The sequence below is a fragment of the Scyliorhinus canicula genome, chromosome 18, assembly GCF_902713615.1.
Source record: "Scyliorhinus canicula chromosome 18, sScyCan1.1, whole genome shotgun sequence".
In the NCBI taxonomy this organism is placed as follows: Eukaryota; Metazoa; Chordata; class Chondrichthyes; order Carcharhiniformes; family Scyliorhinidae; genus Scyliorhinus; species Scyliorhinus canicula.
The window spans coordinates 96,244,233-96,262,137 of record NC_052163.1 but is presented as its reverse complement, the minus strand read 5'-3'; the positions used below and the strand labels follow the sequence as shown (position 1 = coordinate 96,262,137).

The 17,905-nt window shown below is 43.6% G+C and overlaps 1 protein-coding gene across 1 annotated transcript in view; it reads left to right on the top strand.

The window, feature by feature from the left end:
- The window catches only part of wdr18 (WD repeat domain 18), a 241,870-nt gene that overhangs the window by 189,489 nt on the left and 34,476 nt on the right, over positions 1-17,905 (top strand). Inside the window, exon 8 of the mRNA XM_038777006.1 lies at positions 16,866-17,032. Coding sequence (XP_038632934.1) covers positions 16,866-17,032 — 167 coding nt within the window. The remainder of the gene's footprint in view (positions 1-16,865; positions 17,033-17,905) is intronic.

Genomic DNA, 17,905 nt, shown 5'->3' with positions numbered 1-17,905 from the left:
GCTCTCTCGGGATCCAGCCTCTGAGACAGTTGGAGCTCGTGAGCAGCAACTAGAACAAACACCATGTGGTAGTAAGATAGTCTGGTCAGGTTAACCGTAGGTCTCCCGTCAAGTCAGCATAGTGTCAACCCACAGTCAAGCATGTATTCTAGTTAGTTGTTCAATAAAATTGTTTTGCATTTCTTCAAGTGTTGGAAGCCTGTCTCTCTCTCTACTGCATCAAACGCAGTCCTCGTTGATCCAGCTTACCCAACGCATCACTAACCACTGTGCCACCATGCCACCCTTGGAAATTGGACAACAACTCAGTCCACTCATAGGCTTTTTTAAATATAGAAATCTGGAAGTTTATGTTCGATTTGCTCTGATTTTATTGGCCAAGTAAGCCTTGACTGCCAAACTATCTCGTGCTAAAGTTTTAATTTCTTAAATGAGTCTCATTTCTTCAGAATGTAATTATCGTCGCATTTTAGAAAAATTAAATAACATTTATCTTTTTATCTGTCACTTATCTCTCTTATTCCATCTTTCTTTTCCTCTTTATTTTATTTTCTGTATGATTTTGTAATGAATTAAATATCTGAATAAAAAATCGTGGTTCAGATTCTGTGTCGATGAATCTTCAATCTGTTTTTTTTTATTCGTTCATGAGATTTGGGCATGGTTGACAAACTGCATTGTTTGCTGAATCTGCTCTCACTATAGATCCCCTGTAGAAGGCATTGCTATGAAAAATGATATGTAGGGTGGTAAATTGATGCTGAAAAGTCTGTGGGAAGCTGGCAATAAGAGTGATAAATGGTGACGACGTTCCTTTGCTACTCACTGCAAAACCTGGGCCATTGTGTTCAGGCATGCAGTTTATAAGTAGCTATAATTACCTGTATTTACCTGTCTAAAGCAAGGATTTAAAGGAGTGGGTCATTTAGGAGCTAAATATCATTGTTATGCTCCAAATTCCAGGCAAGCATGAAGAATGTGCTGGCTTACCAGTCAGTCACTGTTGAGTTCATAGTGAAATGTCAGTGGACTGCCTAACAGACCTCAGCAATATTTAGGATGGTTCTATTGCTGCAGGATATATATGTATATTGTCTAATTTCTCTAACACAATTACCTAAATTCCTAAATTGTCCCCTCAGTCACTGGCCTTCCACCGTGATTCATTTTGCCCTCGCCGAAAGTCTTGAGAATTAGAACATTACATTTTCAGCTGGGTCATTGGATAGCAATTTGCACATCGTTTTTTCTTTACACCTCGATCATTTGTGCACCTCAGCTGAATTCAGGAATTTACTGTGGAGAATTACAAAGGCACAACATCATTCTGCTTCTTGGCAAATGCATCCAGAGCACTAGCTCACCAGCCTTTTTGCACAGGAACTCAGACTTGCCAGGAGTGAGCATTTAGAATGTGTTGGCTCCAATTCTGAGCATTTGTCCCTTGTGAGAAGTGCCTGGAACATTCTCAAGCTCCTCATCCTTTCACCTTTGGGAGCAAGGAATACAAATAGCATGTCAGTTGTGGTACATTATGTAGAGGAATTATTTATTCTGACACAAGAGATTGCATTTTCTAGTAATGCATTTGGTGTCAAGCATTCCATCGTTCTGACAAGGTGCTGAGAGATGCTAGTAAGCTCACAACACTCAGCTGCTGCACATCATTGTAACAGAATAGGATGTGGCAGCAAATTCACCGAATGGCACAGTCTATTTGAAGAATACAAACAGCATTCTGTTTGTACAGGAACTTCTATATTGACTTCACAGGCTATGATTCCAAAGCAGTCAGGATGAGTTCAATCGAGCGGTTTAATATGCAGCAAATTCATTCCAGATATTATGCATTACTCTCTGTCTATCTCTGTATAATGATTTATCTTTTCTGTTTCAATGCAGTTTGCTAGTACAGTAATAAACTAGAGCTTGCATTAATATACATTTTGGGTCCTCAGGACATCCCAAACATTTGCAATCCATTAATTTAGGACTACAAGGGCAGCACGGTGGCGCAGTGGGTTAGTCCTGCTGCCTCACGGTGCTGAAGTCCCAGGCTCAATCCCGGCTCTGGGTCACTGTCCGTGTGGAGTTTGCACATTCTCCCCGTGTTTGCATGGGTTTCGCCCCCTTAACCCAAAGATGTGCAGGCTAGGTGGATTGGCAGCATCAATTGCCCCTTAATTGGAAAAAATGAATTGGGTACTTTAAATTTATATATAAAAAAATTTAGGACTGCATAAAATTGGAGATAATTTGCACACAGCAAAGCTCTACAAGCAGCAGTGATTTAAATGGCCAGGAACAAATGTTGGCCACATCACCAGGCAAATTCCCATGCTCTTTGAATGGAGCCTAGTTCATCCAGCTGATAAAGCAGGCACGGTCCTGGTTTATTGTAGTCTGAAAGACAGAATCCCCTAACAGTACCTCACCTTCCTCCCCACAGTACTGAAGTGACATATTAGACTATATGCTCAAATTCTGGAGGGACCTTGAGTCCTCCATTTTTTTTTTACTCTGTTGAAAATGCTACCACTGAGCCGTGATTTTAATATGCTGCTCATTTCAACCATTCGCCATAACGAATTTTCTTTCTCTTGTGTCACTCTTTGGTAAACATCAGTTTCATTAAATTTTGAACTTTAAATCTATAAATCTAGAAAATTAAAACTGGAGCATTTTGTTTTAATGTAAATTCAGAGTACCCAATTCATTTTTTTTCCCCAATTAAGGGGCAATTTAGCATGGCCAGTTCACCTACCCTGCAAATCTTTGGATTGTGGGGTGAGACCCCTGCAGACACACGGAGAATGTGCAAACTCCACAAGGATCAGTGACCCGGTCTGGGATCGCACCCAGGTCCTCAGGACCTTCAGGCAGCAGTGCTAACCACTGCACCACCATGCCGCCCAAAACTGGAGCATTCTAAATGTTTATAATGCTAAATTTAATAAAAGCAAGGTTATTAGCACCGACACCTTTGAAAATGAAATGAAATGAAAATCGCTTAGTGTCACGAGCAGGCTTCAAATGAAGTTACTGTGAAAAGCCCCTAGTCACCATATTCCGGCGCCTGTTCGGGGAGGCTATTACGGGAATCGAACCGTGCTGCTGGCCTGCTTAGTCTGCTTTCAAAGCCAGCGATTTAGCCCAGTGAGCTAAACCAGCCCCATTGGCACCCATTCTCACACTTGACAGGTGCCCACTTAAATGAGCTGGGAAAAGTTCAAAATTTAATGAAACTGATGTTTACCAAAGAGCGACACAAGAGAAAGAAAATTATTGAGGGTCTCCAGATCCCAAATCATATCAAGAATCAGTGTCTTTAGGAGTAACGAAGAGAGGTAAGCAGCATTGAACTGACGATAGCAGGAAGTTAGACTCCCTTTCGGAAGTGCTGGCTTACAAGAAATTAAAAAGTCAACAGGGCGTCTTTTATATCATATTGAAGTTTTGAGCATTAATTTGATTTGTCTCATCTGCTTAATAATTCTGCAAGGTCTTGGGTTCGCCCTGGTACTAGGTTTATGCAAGTTTCACAGCTATTTGAGCTCAATTTACAGTTGACAGAATCCCAAGTGGCACTTGACATTTGAAACAAAAAGGGAAAAGTTGACAAGTGACCTGAATACCTGCTGGGGCAGGTTGATTTGTAATCAACCAGTTGCTACCAATCTTGATTAGTTTCCCATCACTTAACGGCAAAACAGAATTGAGACCGCATCTCTCCAAGTTATCTTACTCTCAGGTAGTGAAATACAGTAGAGAAATTCACATTTCCCTTTGTTTTTTTTTGTTTTTAAAATTTAGTCGGGATGAGAGAGGGGTTGGTGAAGATTGGGGTGCGGGAGCGAGGAGAGAAAATTGAAGGGGGTGAAGGAGGCATTGTCACGGCACAGCGACCAATCACCTCGATGGGTGAGGAATTGCGGTAGGTTGCAGAGATCAACGGAGGCTGTGAGCCAAAGTAGAAGACCTGAAGAACAGGTCCTGAAGGCAGACTCTGAGGATCATGGCTGTGCCTGAGGGGTTGGAGGGCCGGAGGCCTACAGAGTACTTCACCGACACGTTGGGGAAGGGGGGGGGGGGGGGGGGGGGGGGGGGAGGACCCAATGGTAAAAGGAGTGTTGCTGGAGACCGAAATCCATCTCACTATTACTCAAAAATGAGAAGGATCTGGTGGAGTTTGGGTCGTTCAGGCCCATTTCTCTACTGAGCGTGGATGCTAAGCTGTTGTCGAAGGTGTTGGCGGTGAGGTTGGAGGAGTGCCTTCCAGATATGGTGCAAGAGGATCAGACTGGGTCGTCAAGGGCAGGCAGCTGTTAAATGTGCAATGGCTGCTGAATGCGGTGTTTTCTCCAGCAGAGGGAGCTGGTGGTGGTGGCATTAGATGCAGAAGAGGCATTTGAAAGAGTGGAGTGGAGTTATTTGTTGCGTTGCTAGAGAAGTTTGGGATTGTGCCTAAGTTTGTGGCATAGGTGAAATTGTTATACAAGGACCCGACAGCTTGTGTGCAGAAGAATGATACGAAATTCAGAGCACTTTCCACTATTTTGGGGAACGAGGCAGGGATGCCCCATGTCTCCTCTTCTGTTCATACTGACGATTGAGTCATTGGCCATTGCGTTGTGGGACTCAGACTTATGGAAGGGGATAGTGAGGGGGAGGCGGAGCATAGGGTGTCTCTGCACCCGGACAATCCGCTGCCATACATCTCGGACCCGAGCTCATCAATGAGGGCCATAATGGGGTTGCTAAGAATATTTGGGGCGTTTTCGAGGTATAAGTTAAATTATATAAGTTATAAGTTAAAGCAAATACTTTGTGGTGCCTTCTCCAGGTGTAGGGACGGGAGTGGGAGGGTTGCCATGCCGGCTAGCGACAACTCATTTGTATTATTTGGGTGTGCAGGTAGCGTGGGACCGGGCACGACTTCGTAAGCTTAATTTCAGGAACCTGGTGGGGAGGGTGAAAGAGGACTTGGTGCGATGGTATAGTCTCCCTTTGTCGCTGGCAGGCAGGGCACAGGCAATAAAAATGAACATTCTGCCAAGGCTCTTATTTCTGTTTCAGTGTCTGCTGGTCTTTTTAAAAATAAATTTAGTGTACCCAATTAATTTTTTTCCAATTAAGGGGCAATTTAGCGTGGCCAATCCACCTATCTTGCACATCTTTGGGTTGTGGGGGCGAAACCCACGCAAACACGGGGAGAATGTGCAAACTCCACACGGTCAGTGACCCAGAGCCGGGATCAAACCTGGGACCTCTGCCGTCGTGAGGCAGCAGGACTAACCCACTGCGCCACTGTGCTGCCCTGAGCTGGTCTTTTTACCAAAGTGGTGGATAGGCTGGTCCCGTTGTTGTGGGCAGGGAAGTAGCTAGGATAAAGAATTCCGGGGGGGGGGGGGGGGGGGGGGTGTTTGGTCCTTCTGAACTTGTTACACTATTACTGGGCGGCGAATGCGGAGGCGGGGCTGGAATAGAGAGACGGAGGCTTTGTGGCTACGGATGGAGGCACGTCCTTGTAAAGGGTCGGGTTTGTGAACGCTAGCAACGGTGCAGCTACCGTTCACCCCGGGGGAAATATTCAGGTACTCCTGTGGTGGTAGCCATACTGAAGATTTGCAGACAATTCCGATAGCCATTCAAGTTGAGGGCAGGTTCAAGGGTGATATTCATAATAATAATAATACTATTATTATTAGCCAGGGAGGATGAATGTGAGGTTCCGGAGATGGCAGGAGAAAGGAGTGAAAAAGATGACGGATCTGTTTTTGGAGGGGTGGTTCGCAAGCTTGGAGGAGTTAGGTGTGAAGTCTGGGCTCCAGTGTGAGGAAGGCTCCAGGCATATGCAGGTGCGGAATTTCGCAAGAAAAGTCTTTCCGAACTTTCTGGTGGCCCCGTCCTCCTTGTTGGAGGAAGTGCGGCGGGGAGGCTGGAGAGTGGGGTCGTTTTGGCAATCTACGGTAGGATCATGGAGGAGGACAAGGAGTCTATGTAGGGGTTAAGACCAAGTGGGGGGAAGACTTGGGAATGATATTGAAGGAAGGATTATGGTGCGAGGTGCCTTGAAGGGTCAATGCCTCGGCCTCGTGCGTGAGGCTGGGGTTGATTCAATTAAAAGTAGTGTACCGGGCCCGCACACTTAACAAAGGTGAGGATGTGCCGGCTGTTTGACGGGATGGAGGATAGATGTGGGAGGGGCCCAATCAATCATGTCCATATATTCTGGTCCTGCCCGAAGTTGGAGAAATTTTGGAGGTCATTTTTCAGCATTATGTCTGAGGTTCTGCAAATGGATTTGGAGCCGGGTCCCCTGGAGGCCATATTCGAGGTGTCAGACCTGCCGGAGTTGCAGAAGGATGCAGGGCAGATGTTTTACCCGTCACCTTGTTGGTTGCTCGCAGGCGGACCCAGTTGGGATGGAGGTCAGCTTATCCCCCCCCTTTACCTCGGCATGGCTGGGGGATCTAATGAAATTCCTGTATTTGGAGACGGTTGAAATTTGCTCTGGGCGGGGCAAATGAGCGGTCCACCAGAGATTTGTTATATTTTGGGGATCTGGTTGCCGTCATTGGGGTTGGGTTTATTAGTTGGAAAAATGTTGAAAATGTGAATAAAAATATCTTTCAAGAAAAAAAAGCTTACTTTTATAGGTCATGAAGAGTCCACATAAAGTTATATCAAAGAAACGTAAGTTTATTTACAAGGCTATAATACGCAGCTCCCAACTGGGTCTTAACGATCGGTGACGAGCTAAACGACCTTATATACAAGTTCCCCGCCCCTTAGTGAGGGAGCTTGTACTCCGCAATGGACAAGGAGAAGACCATCATCCCCACCCCATAAGTCCCTTGCGGCAGGTTATGACATCTACAAATGGCTAATTTGTCACCATAAAGAAGCTGTTTCTATAGACTGATCATTAAGATTCAATTGCAAAATGTACTGACTGGGAGAAAAGGGCTGGAGTTTCTTGCATATAACTCTCTACACTGCAGGTGTCCAAATTAGTTCCAATGAATACGTGGTTATGTCACATTGGGACTTGGCTCTCACACCTGGTTGTCTTAAGTCCCAATTGATGATTTGCGGGGGAGGGAGGTGTAGGAAATGAGCTTTTAGTCCAACATATGTTTGTGCCTAGAATATTGAAAGTGGATTAACTTAAAATGGCCATATGAATATGACAAGTTACCAAAGGACCATCTGGTCCACACAGTTGTCATGCCTGAAGCATCATGATTAGCCACCCCCTACTTGCCAACAGCCGCACATTCCCCAGAGAGGCTGATTTTAAAAATCTATATGGCAAATTAGGGAGAGAGGAATCTGGAAAATTCCTTTTTAAACCCCATGCAACGCTAAAAACTAGAGCAGGAGTCCTTGGGGATTGAAGCCAAGACCTTCAGTTGTGGTGTCCCTCAGGAGGCTGATGGTTGATCCTTAAAACGCCATTGGAATTTGGAAGGCTCATTAAACTGGCAGTGCAGATACAATTCATACTTGCCAAGTGCAATGTATAGATCACTTAGAAGTACACGTTTTGGAGTAGAAAAATACTCCACTGACAGGCAAGGGGCCAATAACCTCAAGATTGCCAAGTATTCTATTTCAGAATAAAACAACCATTTGTCCCATCAGCAATATTTGGTCTTCATTTCAAGATGCAGATTTATACTTTTTTTAAAATACAGATTTCCAGAATTCTATCTTTAAAATACCCCTTAATCTTATAATTCCATATAATTAAAGAACAGAATTTGACATTCATTCACTGTGAATCAGTGGCCCAGTTTTCATATTGAAGTGCTAGTTCTTTTTTCTTTCCCCTTCTTGGTCCTTATCATTTTGTCCATGTTTCTCTTGCCATCTTTTATTGTTGTTGGAATCAGAATGAAGGAGTGGTCAATGTATAAGGGTTTTTAACAATGAAATTTGGATCACAGTTGAAAGTACCCTCCAGTTACCTATGATGCAGCAGAATATTGTGCAGATTTTTGTTTTTCATTCATTTCATCTAGAATATTCTCCCCTCTTCTGAATGTTCTGACTCTTACTCGATATTGGTTCTACCACAACTTTCTGGTACCTTGCCCAAATTTCTAGTATTTTATTCAAAGTGTAATAGTGGTTGCCAGCAAAATGTTTGACCATTGGAGCAGTTCCAATCTGCATTAGCCCAACGTCCACACTTTGCATATTCCAGAAAGGATCATGAAAATGTGAGCATGCAATTTATTCATATTGATAATTGAGCTGGTTTTACTCCTTTGCTGTAAAGATTGAGAATACTCGGCAAGCCTGGCAGCAACTGTGGAGAGAGAAATAGAGTTAATGTTTCAGGTCAATGATCTTTCATCAGAACTATGAGAAGTTAGAAATGTGATAGATTTTAAGCAGATGAAATGAGGGAGGGTGGCAAACAGGAGAAAGGGAAGGTCTGTGATCAGGTGGAAGACCTGAGAGTTTCATGCAGCAGGACAAAAGGAGTGATAAAGGGCAAGTACAGAAACACAAGATGTGCTTAGAGTTGGTGTGAACAACTGCAGTCCTATTAAAATGGGGGCAGAGATAATGGGCTGAAATTACGAGATGCAGTGTTGGTCCCCAGTGTCCAGCAGTTCACATTGTAAACAGTGAATACAGTACGCTAAATTAAAAGAAGTGCATGCAAATTGCAATTTCACCTGGAAGGAATGTTTGTGGTCTTGAACAGCGTTCCATAGCACCTTTCCATGCATGTGTAAGATGCAACACCTGCCTTTCTACCTCCTCTCCTCACTGGCCAAGGCCCCAAACTCCAAATGCAGATTGAGTGACCATCTCACAGAATATTGCTGTCCACAGAATGACTCCATGCTACCAGTCGTCTGTCATTTTAATTCTCCACCTTGCCCTCTTGCTGCTCTCTCTGTCCTCAATGCTCCAGTGAAGCTTAACATAAGCTTGAGAAACAGCACCTCAACTTTCGATTAGACACTCTACAGTCTTCTAGACTCAACATTGCGTTCAATGATTTCAGCCAGTAATTTTTGCCTCCATTTTGTTTCTTTTTCTTTGCACATTTCGGGCAGACATTTTTTTATACCTTTGACTGGCTGCAATTCTAATTCACACATCCTCCCTCCATAGCATTTGTTTTGTTGGTTTCTTTTCTTGTCCCATTATCATTCCTTGCCCTGCATAACTAATTCTTCAGGGGACGGATTAGAGTCCTGTTTTATCACAGCTATGCCCCTTTGTTCTTTTTTCCCCATTTAAGCTGCTTTAAAACCTATTACATTTCAAAATTCTCCCCATTTGTGATGAAAGGTCTTTGACCTGAAATGTTAACTTCTGTTTCTCTTTCCACAAATACTGATGAACCTGCTGAGTATTCCCAGCATTTTTCTGTCTTAATTCCAGATTTCCAGCATCCACATTTTCTTGTTCTTTTATTCCTTTGCTGTCTACTCAGGCTTCACATGGAATATGGAAGCCAGTACGTTGGTGGCGATCAGCTCCCTGCTTCAAATGTAAACAAACAAGAAAGCAATCTGCATGCACTGCTGTCCAAAAACTGAATGTTCTTTAATTGTGAAGATAACGGAGCCGAAGGATAGCTGGGAATAGATCACAGTTAAAAGGAGAAATGTATGTTTTGAGATTAGCTTCATCCACTTGAGCTTAAAGCAAAGTAATCTTTATTGTCACAAGTAGGCTTACATAAACACTGCAGTGAACAGTTACTGTGAAAAGCCCCTTGTCGCCACATTTGGGGTACACACTGGGAGAATTCAGAATGTCCAAATTACCTAACAGCACTTCTTTCGGCACTTGTGGGAGGAAACCAGAGCACCCGGAGGAAACCCACGCAGACACTGGGAGAACATACAGACTCCACACAGACAGTGACCCGGGCCGGGAATCGAACCTGGGACCCTGGCGCTGTGGCGCTTCCGTGCTGCCCATTGCTTCCCTTGAAACAAATTGTTTTCTGATCTGAGGTAGAGAGAGATGAAAATAGTCTTCTAAATTTACAGAATGCACCTTGCATCACCAGTCCTGCCTGCTGCCAATGTTTGATAGTGTCTCCAAGCCATTAACTTTAAAAAGACAGATTCCTAAGTGCATTTGATGCATTCATTGAAAGTTAAATAAGGATGGTGCCTGGTTAAACTCCTCATTACAGTTTCATTTTGCTTGGGCACAGGGCATGTCTTCCCTAAGATGATAGTTAATTTAGCAGTCATATTCAGAACAGTAAAGAAATTTTGAAAAAAGTGCTGATCTGTCATCCCACTGACTCGGTTTCTGAAACATAGGATCCAGTCAGACTTTTTGATTTGGTTCCTTGTCTGTATTGGATACCTACATGCCATTAGTCCTCTTGATTAGGGAAGGGGCAAATCTCTGGGGCTCTTGCTACTGAATGGTACACAGCAGACCCAGATTGATTGATTGATTCAGTGAGCGTGGCGCTCGATGAATAGCTTATTGTCAAAGCTCATTTATTAATATACCCATTCATCAAGGTCGGCAACCTACAGCAATGCAATGGCATCCTTGTGAGGGAGGAGATGCCTTATGGGGAGGCATGAAATTTGGGAGCGCTGAGAAAATAATCAGCAGAGATTCTAATCATTTTCTCACTGACCTTGCTGAACGTAATTCATTGTGTGAGATGTTTAGATGCAATTCTTCTTTCTGAATGCCTTTCTGTTTTATATTAGCACAGGAGTTGTTTCTGTGTAATAAATTTCAGGGTTTTAAAAATATTTTATGATCTTTCCTATAAACAGACCTTCCATAAAACATAAGAACATTAGGCGCAGGCATAAGCCATGTGGCTCTTCGAACCTGCTCTACCATAATGTAAGATCATAGCTAATCTGATGTTGGTGTCAACTCCACTTTCCTGCCTGCTCCCCCTATCCTTGCATCCTCTAGTTCAAAAAGCTATATCTCAACTTTGAATATATTAAATTACGCAGCTCCACAGCTTGTCTAATCAAGTGTTCGCCCGAACTATTCAGTATCTCATTGTTTGGGGGCGTTAACCATTTGACTCCCAAGTTACTACACTTTTCCACATTGTATCAAAACATCTTCGACGTCAGCTGTGAATCAAAAGCTATGTTGTTTCAGTCATTAGATTTTTTTTATTCGTTCATGCAGGCTGTGCCAGCATTTATTGCCCTTGAGGGGCAGTTAAGAGTCAACCACATTGCTGTGGGTCTGGAGTCACATGTGGGCCAGACGAGGTAAGGATGGCAGATTTCCTTCCCTAAAGGGCATTAGTGAACCAGATGGACTTTTATGACAATTGACAGTGCTTTCATGGTTAGCATTAGACCTTTAATTCCAGATTTTTATTGAATTCAAATTTCATCATATGCAGTGGCGGGATTTGAACCTTGGACTCCAGAGCAGTAGTCTAGGTCTCTGGATTGCTAATCTACTCCACTCTGTAAGACTTACACAGGGCATGTGTTTTTTTTTAAATTATCTTTATTATCACAAGTAGGCTTGTGAAAATCCCCTGGTCAATACACTGCAGTGCCTGTTTGGATACACTGAGGGGGGAATTCAGAATGTCCAAATTATCCAACAGCACGTCTTCCCGGACTTGTGGGAGTGAACGGAGCACCTGGAAGAAATCCACGCAGACACGGGAGGACATGCAGACTCCGCACAGACAGTAACACAAGCCAGGGATCGAACCTGGGACTCTGCTAACCACTGTACTACCATGGATACCCCATAAAAATGATTGCCTCTTAACAGGAAATTGTGGGCTTGACGCCAACACTATCCTTGTCTGCTCCTGGTGGAGGTCCCCAACAACTAGCTCTTGTTTTCAAAATGAATAAGGTTGACCCAACATGATGAGGCTTCGATAGCTCACAGAGGATAATATTAATCAATAGAAGGCAAAGCCTTTGGAAACAAAAACACAATTTTAAGTTTGTAGATGACATCAAATTGTGGGGATGATATTGGATATAGGGAATAGAGATTTATCTTGATTGTTGCTCTTGTGGAGCATAAATGTCTGTTAGGTCCAGTTGGGCCAAATGACCTGTTACTGTGCTGTATATTCTACACAATTTCTCCTCCCTCCTTCACCCTCCATTCCCATCTTTATGCTGGAAAGGGAACCTTAAATCTTTTGGGCTCCATTTAACTTTGCAGTAATGCGTCAATATGAATCATACCCACATCTTCTGCAGCTAAATGGTTAATGCCCCCAAACATGGAGACTGGTGATGTAAACCCTTTTCCACAGACATTTTTAGGACTGTTAATATATACCTCATAATCAAAACCACTTTTGGATCTTATCCAGGAAGAATATTTTATTTTGCTGGTTTTCTCCCATTTTCTTCACTGTATTGGCTTTATGAGCACCTCTTCCAAGTGATTATCCATCATTCCACTGTGGGAAGGAGGCATCAGAGCTGAAGCCAAACTTGTCTTAACTTGGTATAAACACATATTGCAGTTTCCAGTCAGGAGCAGAGGTCTTGGCGACCATAATCTTCGCCCAGTGTGTGAAGACCAATTTTAACATCCCCACCACAGCCCCTAAGATCAACTAATGGATTCAGATTTTTCTCTTTAGAAGGAGCAGCCTGTGCTCCACTGAGTGCTTGAAGAAATCCCAACCCTGACGACCTCAGAAGCCCCCAACCCGACCTCGGAAGGCCCCCTGTCTGACCCACCCCGGCCGACCCCCGATCCTCTCTTTCTCCCCCCCCCCCCCCACCACAACGTCGACCCCCGATCTCCCTCTCCCCAGGTCAACCCCTGATCTTCCCACAACGATCCTTGATCATTCCCCACGACCTTCAATCCTTATCCCTGACCTGCGATACACCTCCTCCTCCTCCCCCCCCCCCCTCCCTCACCACCCACCATCCCCACCCCCTCAAACGCCCAATACACCCCACTAAATCCTATCTACTTATCTTAGGTACTCGTCCACATCCTGTCAAAGAACTTTAAATTTCAACGGATCTTTAAATTTGCTTAGTTTATAGCGGCTCATTAATTTTGACTCTACTGAACTTCAACGCTGGGGCCCGGGTAAGTGCTGCATTGCCTGAATCTCATCCAGCCTGAAGCAGAAGGTAGCGAGACAGACTGGGGGAAAAGTGATGTACCATTTGGACATGGATTGGCAATTCAATGCTGGTTACCACTCCGAGGAAGTCCAGGTCCTTGATTTATGCTATCATGCAAGATATTGAGCAGGACAGCCACACAACCAATGCAAGATACTTAGATTGCTTACGGAAATGACCAGCAGCATTGTACCCTAGATTACATTTGCGATGGGTTTAGATATTTTCCGGATGGCCATGCAGAAGGCAAATAGCCTTGTTCTGTCACCTTAAGTATGTTCTTTTGAAAAAACTGTAACTTAGCATGTGCAAAAGAACTAAGTATTTTCTGAGAGGTTGAATTCTCTGCTGACTTAAAGTAATAATCTTTATTGTCACAAGTAGGCTTACATTAACACTGCAATTAAGTTAACATGAAAAGCCCCTAGTCAACACTTTCCGGCGCTTGTTCGGGTACACAGAGGGAGAATTCAAAATGTCCAAATTACCTAACAGCACGTTTTTCGGGACTTGTGGGAGGAAACCGGAGCACCCGGAGGAAACCCATGCAGACACTGGGAGAACGTGCAGACTCTGCACAGTCAGTGACCCGAGCCGGGAATCGAACCTGGGACCCTGGCGCTGTGAAGCAACCGTGCCAACCATTGTGCTACCGTGCCGCTCTCGATGTGCTTATTGCTAATGTCTAATTAAATAAGTTTAACACCTAATACACAAGAGAGCAGAAAAGTTATACATTTAAGCATTCTTTATCGACTCCAGGTTTATATGTCTTGAGTTTAATTTTAATTGGGTAATCAAACACAGCTGGTTATTGGACTGATGCTGCGCCTAATGCTTTTGTTAGATTAGATAGATCCATGTCACGTTAGTATCTCTGACACCAGCTTCACATATAGGTTCCTTATGCCTTTGGGGATGACTTGATGTTTATAGTTACCCTGTGTAATTTTGACTAGTTTCTTGCTAACTGGGCATCATGTTGGATTAATACGGAGGTTGAATGAGTTTCTGTATAACAGGTTATTATATTAAGTCATGGAGAATGTGGACTTGATGCTGGAGGCCCCCAGGGGTGATTCGCAGTCTATGCTGTTGGTCAGTATCTCGCCTACAGTGATAATGCCTTGCTGCCACTGGGTTAGGGGTGTTTCAAAATTAGTCAGGAACTTTTCTCTGGACTGATGCCCAGTGACATGCTGTGGAAAGCATGTGATTGTGTATGTCAACAGAGGACAGGATCGGGCACTGGAGGAATGTCCCATACAATTATCAGTTGGGGATACTTGCCTAGATTCATGGTCACATGGACAAGGTATTGAAGGAAATCCTGTGGAACTAGAGCCCAGCAGGAGTCAACACCTTTAGAAGAAGAGAGAAAACTAACAGAAGTAGAAATGAAAATACAGATGGCAATGTATTTTCCAGATCATTAAAAATTCAGGTGCTAATTCTGCAAACTAATTTATTTAACACTGAGCTTTAGAGGCTGCACTTAAGTGTGTATAAAACTGAAACAGAGTTCACCTGACTTTCATCAATAATTGAATGTGATCAAGCATTTTGGTCCTTCATAATTAACAGAGAACTTAAGCAACAGAAATGGGTTAACTGTAGGAGACAGTTTCCACCAAGAACATAAAGTTAATATCTTTCAAATACCGACTGATGTATATTTGTAGTTCTTTTAATACTCCAAGTTATTTCTCTGTTCACCATAGAAAGATTATGGACGTGATCTAACGGCCGCACTGTGCCCGACTTGGGGTGCAACGCGGCCGGTAAATCTCACAAGAAGCCTCGGGATCAGGGGTCCCTGGGTGGCTAGGCTCTGGGCACAGTGGTACCCGACACACCTGATGCCACCTGGGCACCCTGGCACCTGGCTGTTACCCTGGCACTGCCGGATGGAAATACCCAGCTAAATGTCCTTGACACAGGACTTTGTTTCATTTCCTTTAAATCATGCCCTGTGTGTAAGACTGGGTAATAAACTGAACAGAAAGAGTTTAAACAAAGTTCTATCCTACAGAGGAGTGAATTAATATTGAACTGGTAAGTGAGACTTGATGAAATATTAAGTTCCAAATCTTATGATTTTTGAAGCATCAGACATTGGACGTACAGCTGCCAGACATATGACTAAAGATGCACATTGGAGCCCTCTGACCTGACATGCCAACGTCTGTGGGAATTACCTAAGAGGTATCAACTTTTGATGGGAAATTCCCCTGCTCCCTAAAGTCCCGATCTCTGAGCTAGGGTCAGAAAGTTCCATGGTTTTTACCTTGATAGTCGCCTATGAAATGTTAGATTAAAACCTAGTCTAACATCTGGATAACTCCACAAGCGATCCCTCCTAATTATTCCCCAACCCGCTCCCCCCACACCACCAACACAATCAGACTATCTGCCAAACACCCGAATCTCTCGACACAACCAACCCCCTGACCTGAGAACCCTTCACCCGCCTAACTATCCTGCGACCCAACCTTACCTGACTATGCCTCAAACACCTGACCCTCCTCAGACCTGACTAACCCCTGGCACCTCTGCTACCTGCCACCTCATCCACTTACCTATCCTCTTACCTACCTCGCCCACCCACTCATTCACCTTTCCACTAACATTTGTTCACTAACATTCAAACTGGATCTTTAAACTTATCATCAGGCAACTAGTGTTGTAAAAAGGATTTTTTCCTGTCTTCCCCTGACTCTACTTCGTTTTGACAGAGCTCCTCGATGGATGCTGCACCACATGCTTCCAGGGAAACTAGGCTTGAAAAGTCCCGGTAGAAATGTGTAGCAACATCAAGACCAGGGAATTTTCAACCTCAGTAGCAATCCGACAATCATTGCCACTGCTCTGAAGGTCTGGACTTAAGAACTTTGGTGGAAATGTTTGTAATCCTTTTCAAAGTCCTATTGAATGGCACTTCTGATGGACTAATGGGTTAGAAGGTCCCAGTTTCATTACCCGATCTATGCTGAACTGGGGAGCAGTAGGAGGCAGCATTTACCCCATGATTTAGCTGAGGAGTTGAAAGATGAGCTGTGGTTCTGATTTTTTTCCTCCTATCTGTCTCCCAGATGCTCTCCTGTGTTCACAGCTGAAAATACAATATGGATGGATGATAGGTGAAGATAGGACTTATCCAATATTGCCCCAAAGTCAAGTAACCAGTTGATATATGTTGCATGAATTCATAGTTGATGAATGACCATAGGTGGGATAGTAGAGAGCTGCAAACCACTGGTGCCAATTCCTTAAGTTGAGATCTAGGAAAGAAAAGTAGGAATATGGGTTAATGCATTGAACTACAATCAATTCAGCAACACATCAATGTCAGAGAGCACAGAAAACGTCCATTCCTCTATCGAAACTGATCTAGGAATTTTCTACATTGATATTGGGCACCTGAAATGGTAAAGTGTCATATCTCCCAATATTAATATCCCTTTTCTTCCATTCGCTGCTCCGCGTTGTTCCTTTCTCAGCAGTAACATGATCTGCTTTTAAAAAATCACAAAATTTAATTTGCATCATGCATTAAGAAGACAAAAGTTAGAGAATTTAAGCTTGTTCTTTAAATGAGATGTTATCTGACTATATTTAATTTTTGACAAAAAAATAATAATGCTTGACTGTAACTACTGGTTTGAATCAAAGCCCTGGTAAATAATTAATAGGTTTTCAATGCAGTATGTTAAATACTGTCCACGTTAACAATGCTCTCATATTTATCCCTAGGGCCAGTGACAAATGCTTTTCTGACGGTTGCCTCGGCTAATATGTTCAACCCTGACAGCAAGCCCAGTATAAGTCTCCCAAAATTTAGCAGGCACGTACACACCTCTGAAATCACAGAGAATGAAGAGGGAGGTGTTGTTACTCTACGCCTTCAGCACAACAACAAGGTAGGATTTTACTCCATATTATCTTTTGACGTTTCACTGCCCTTGTCCATCTAGATGACAATGGTTGTGAGTTTAGAAGATGCTGTCTAAGGAGATGTGAGTTCTTGCAGTGCATCTCGTAGATGGGACACACTGCTGCTTCTGCTGTCGCTGGTGAGGTGGGTGAATGTTTGTGGATGGGGTGCCAATCAAGCGGGCTGCCTTGTCCTGGATGGTGTCAAGCTTTTTAAGTATTGTTGGAGCTGCATTGATGCAGACAAGGGGAGAGTATTCCATCACACTACTGACTTGTGCTTTGTAGATTGCGAACAGGCTTTGGGGAGTCAAGAGGTGAGTTGCTCGCCGCAAGACTCCCATCCTCTGACCTGCTCTTCTAGCCACATTTTATATGGCTGGTCCAGTTAAGTTTCTTGTCAATGGTAAGCTCTCGGGATTTTGATAGTGGGGGAATCAGTGATGGCTATGCCTGAATGTTAAGGGGTGATGTCTGGATTCTTTCTTATTGAAGATGGTCATTGCCTGCCACCTGTGTGCCAGATGGAAGGTAGTGTCACTGGACTAGTAATCCAGAGACCCAGAGTAATGCTCGAGGGACCCAGAATAATGCTCCAGGGACCTGGGTTCAAATCCCAACTTGGCAGAATTAAAAGTCAAGATGAGATTATCGATTGTCGTAAAAACCTTTAGGGAAGGAAATCTGTTTGGTCTGACTCAAGTCCCACAGCAATGTGGTTAACTCTTAAATTTCCCAGCAAGTCATTCAGTTCGAGTCCAATTAGGGATGGATAGTAAATGCTGGCCCAGCTAGTGACGCCCACATCCCATGAACTGATTTTTTTTTTAATGCCCCAGTCTTCCAATGTCTCTCTTCCA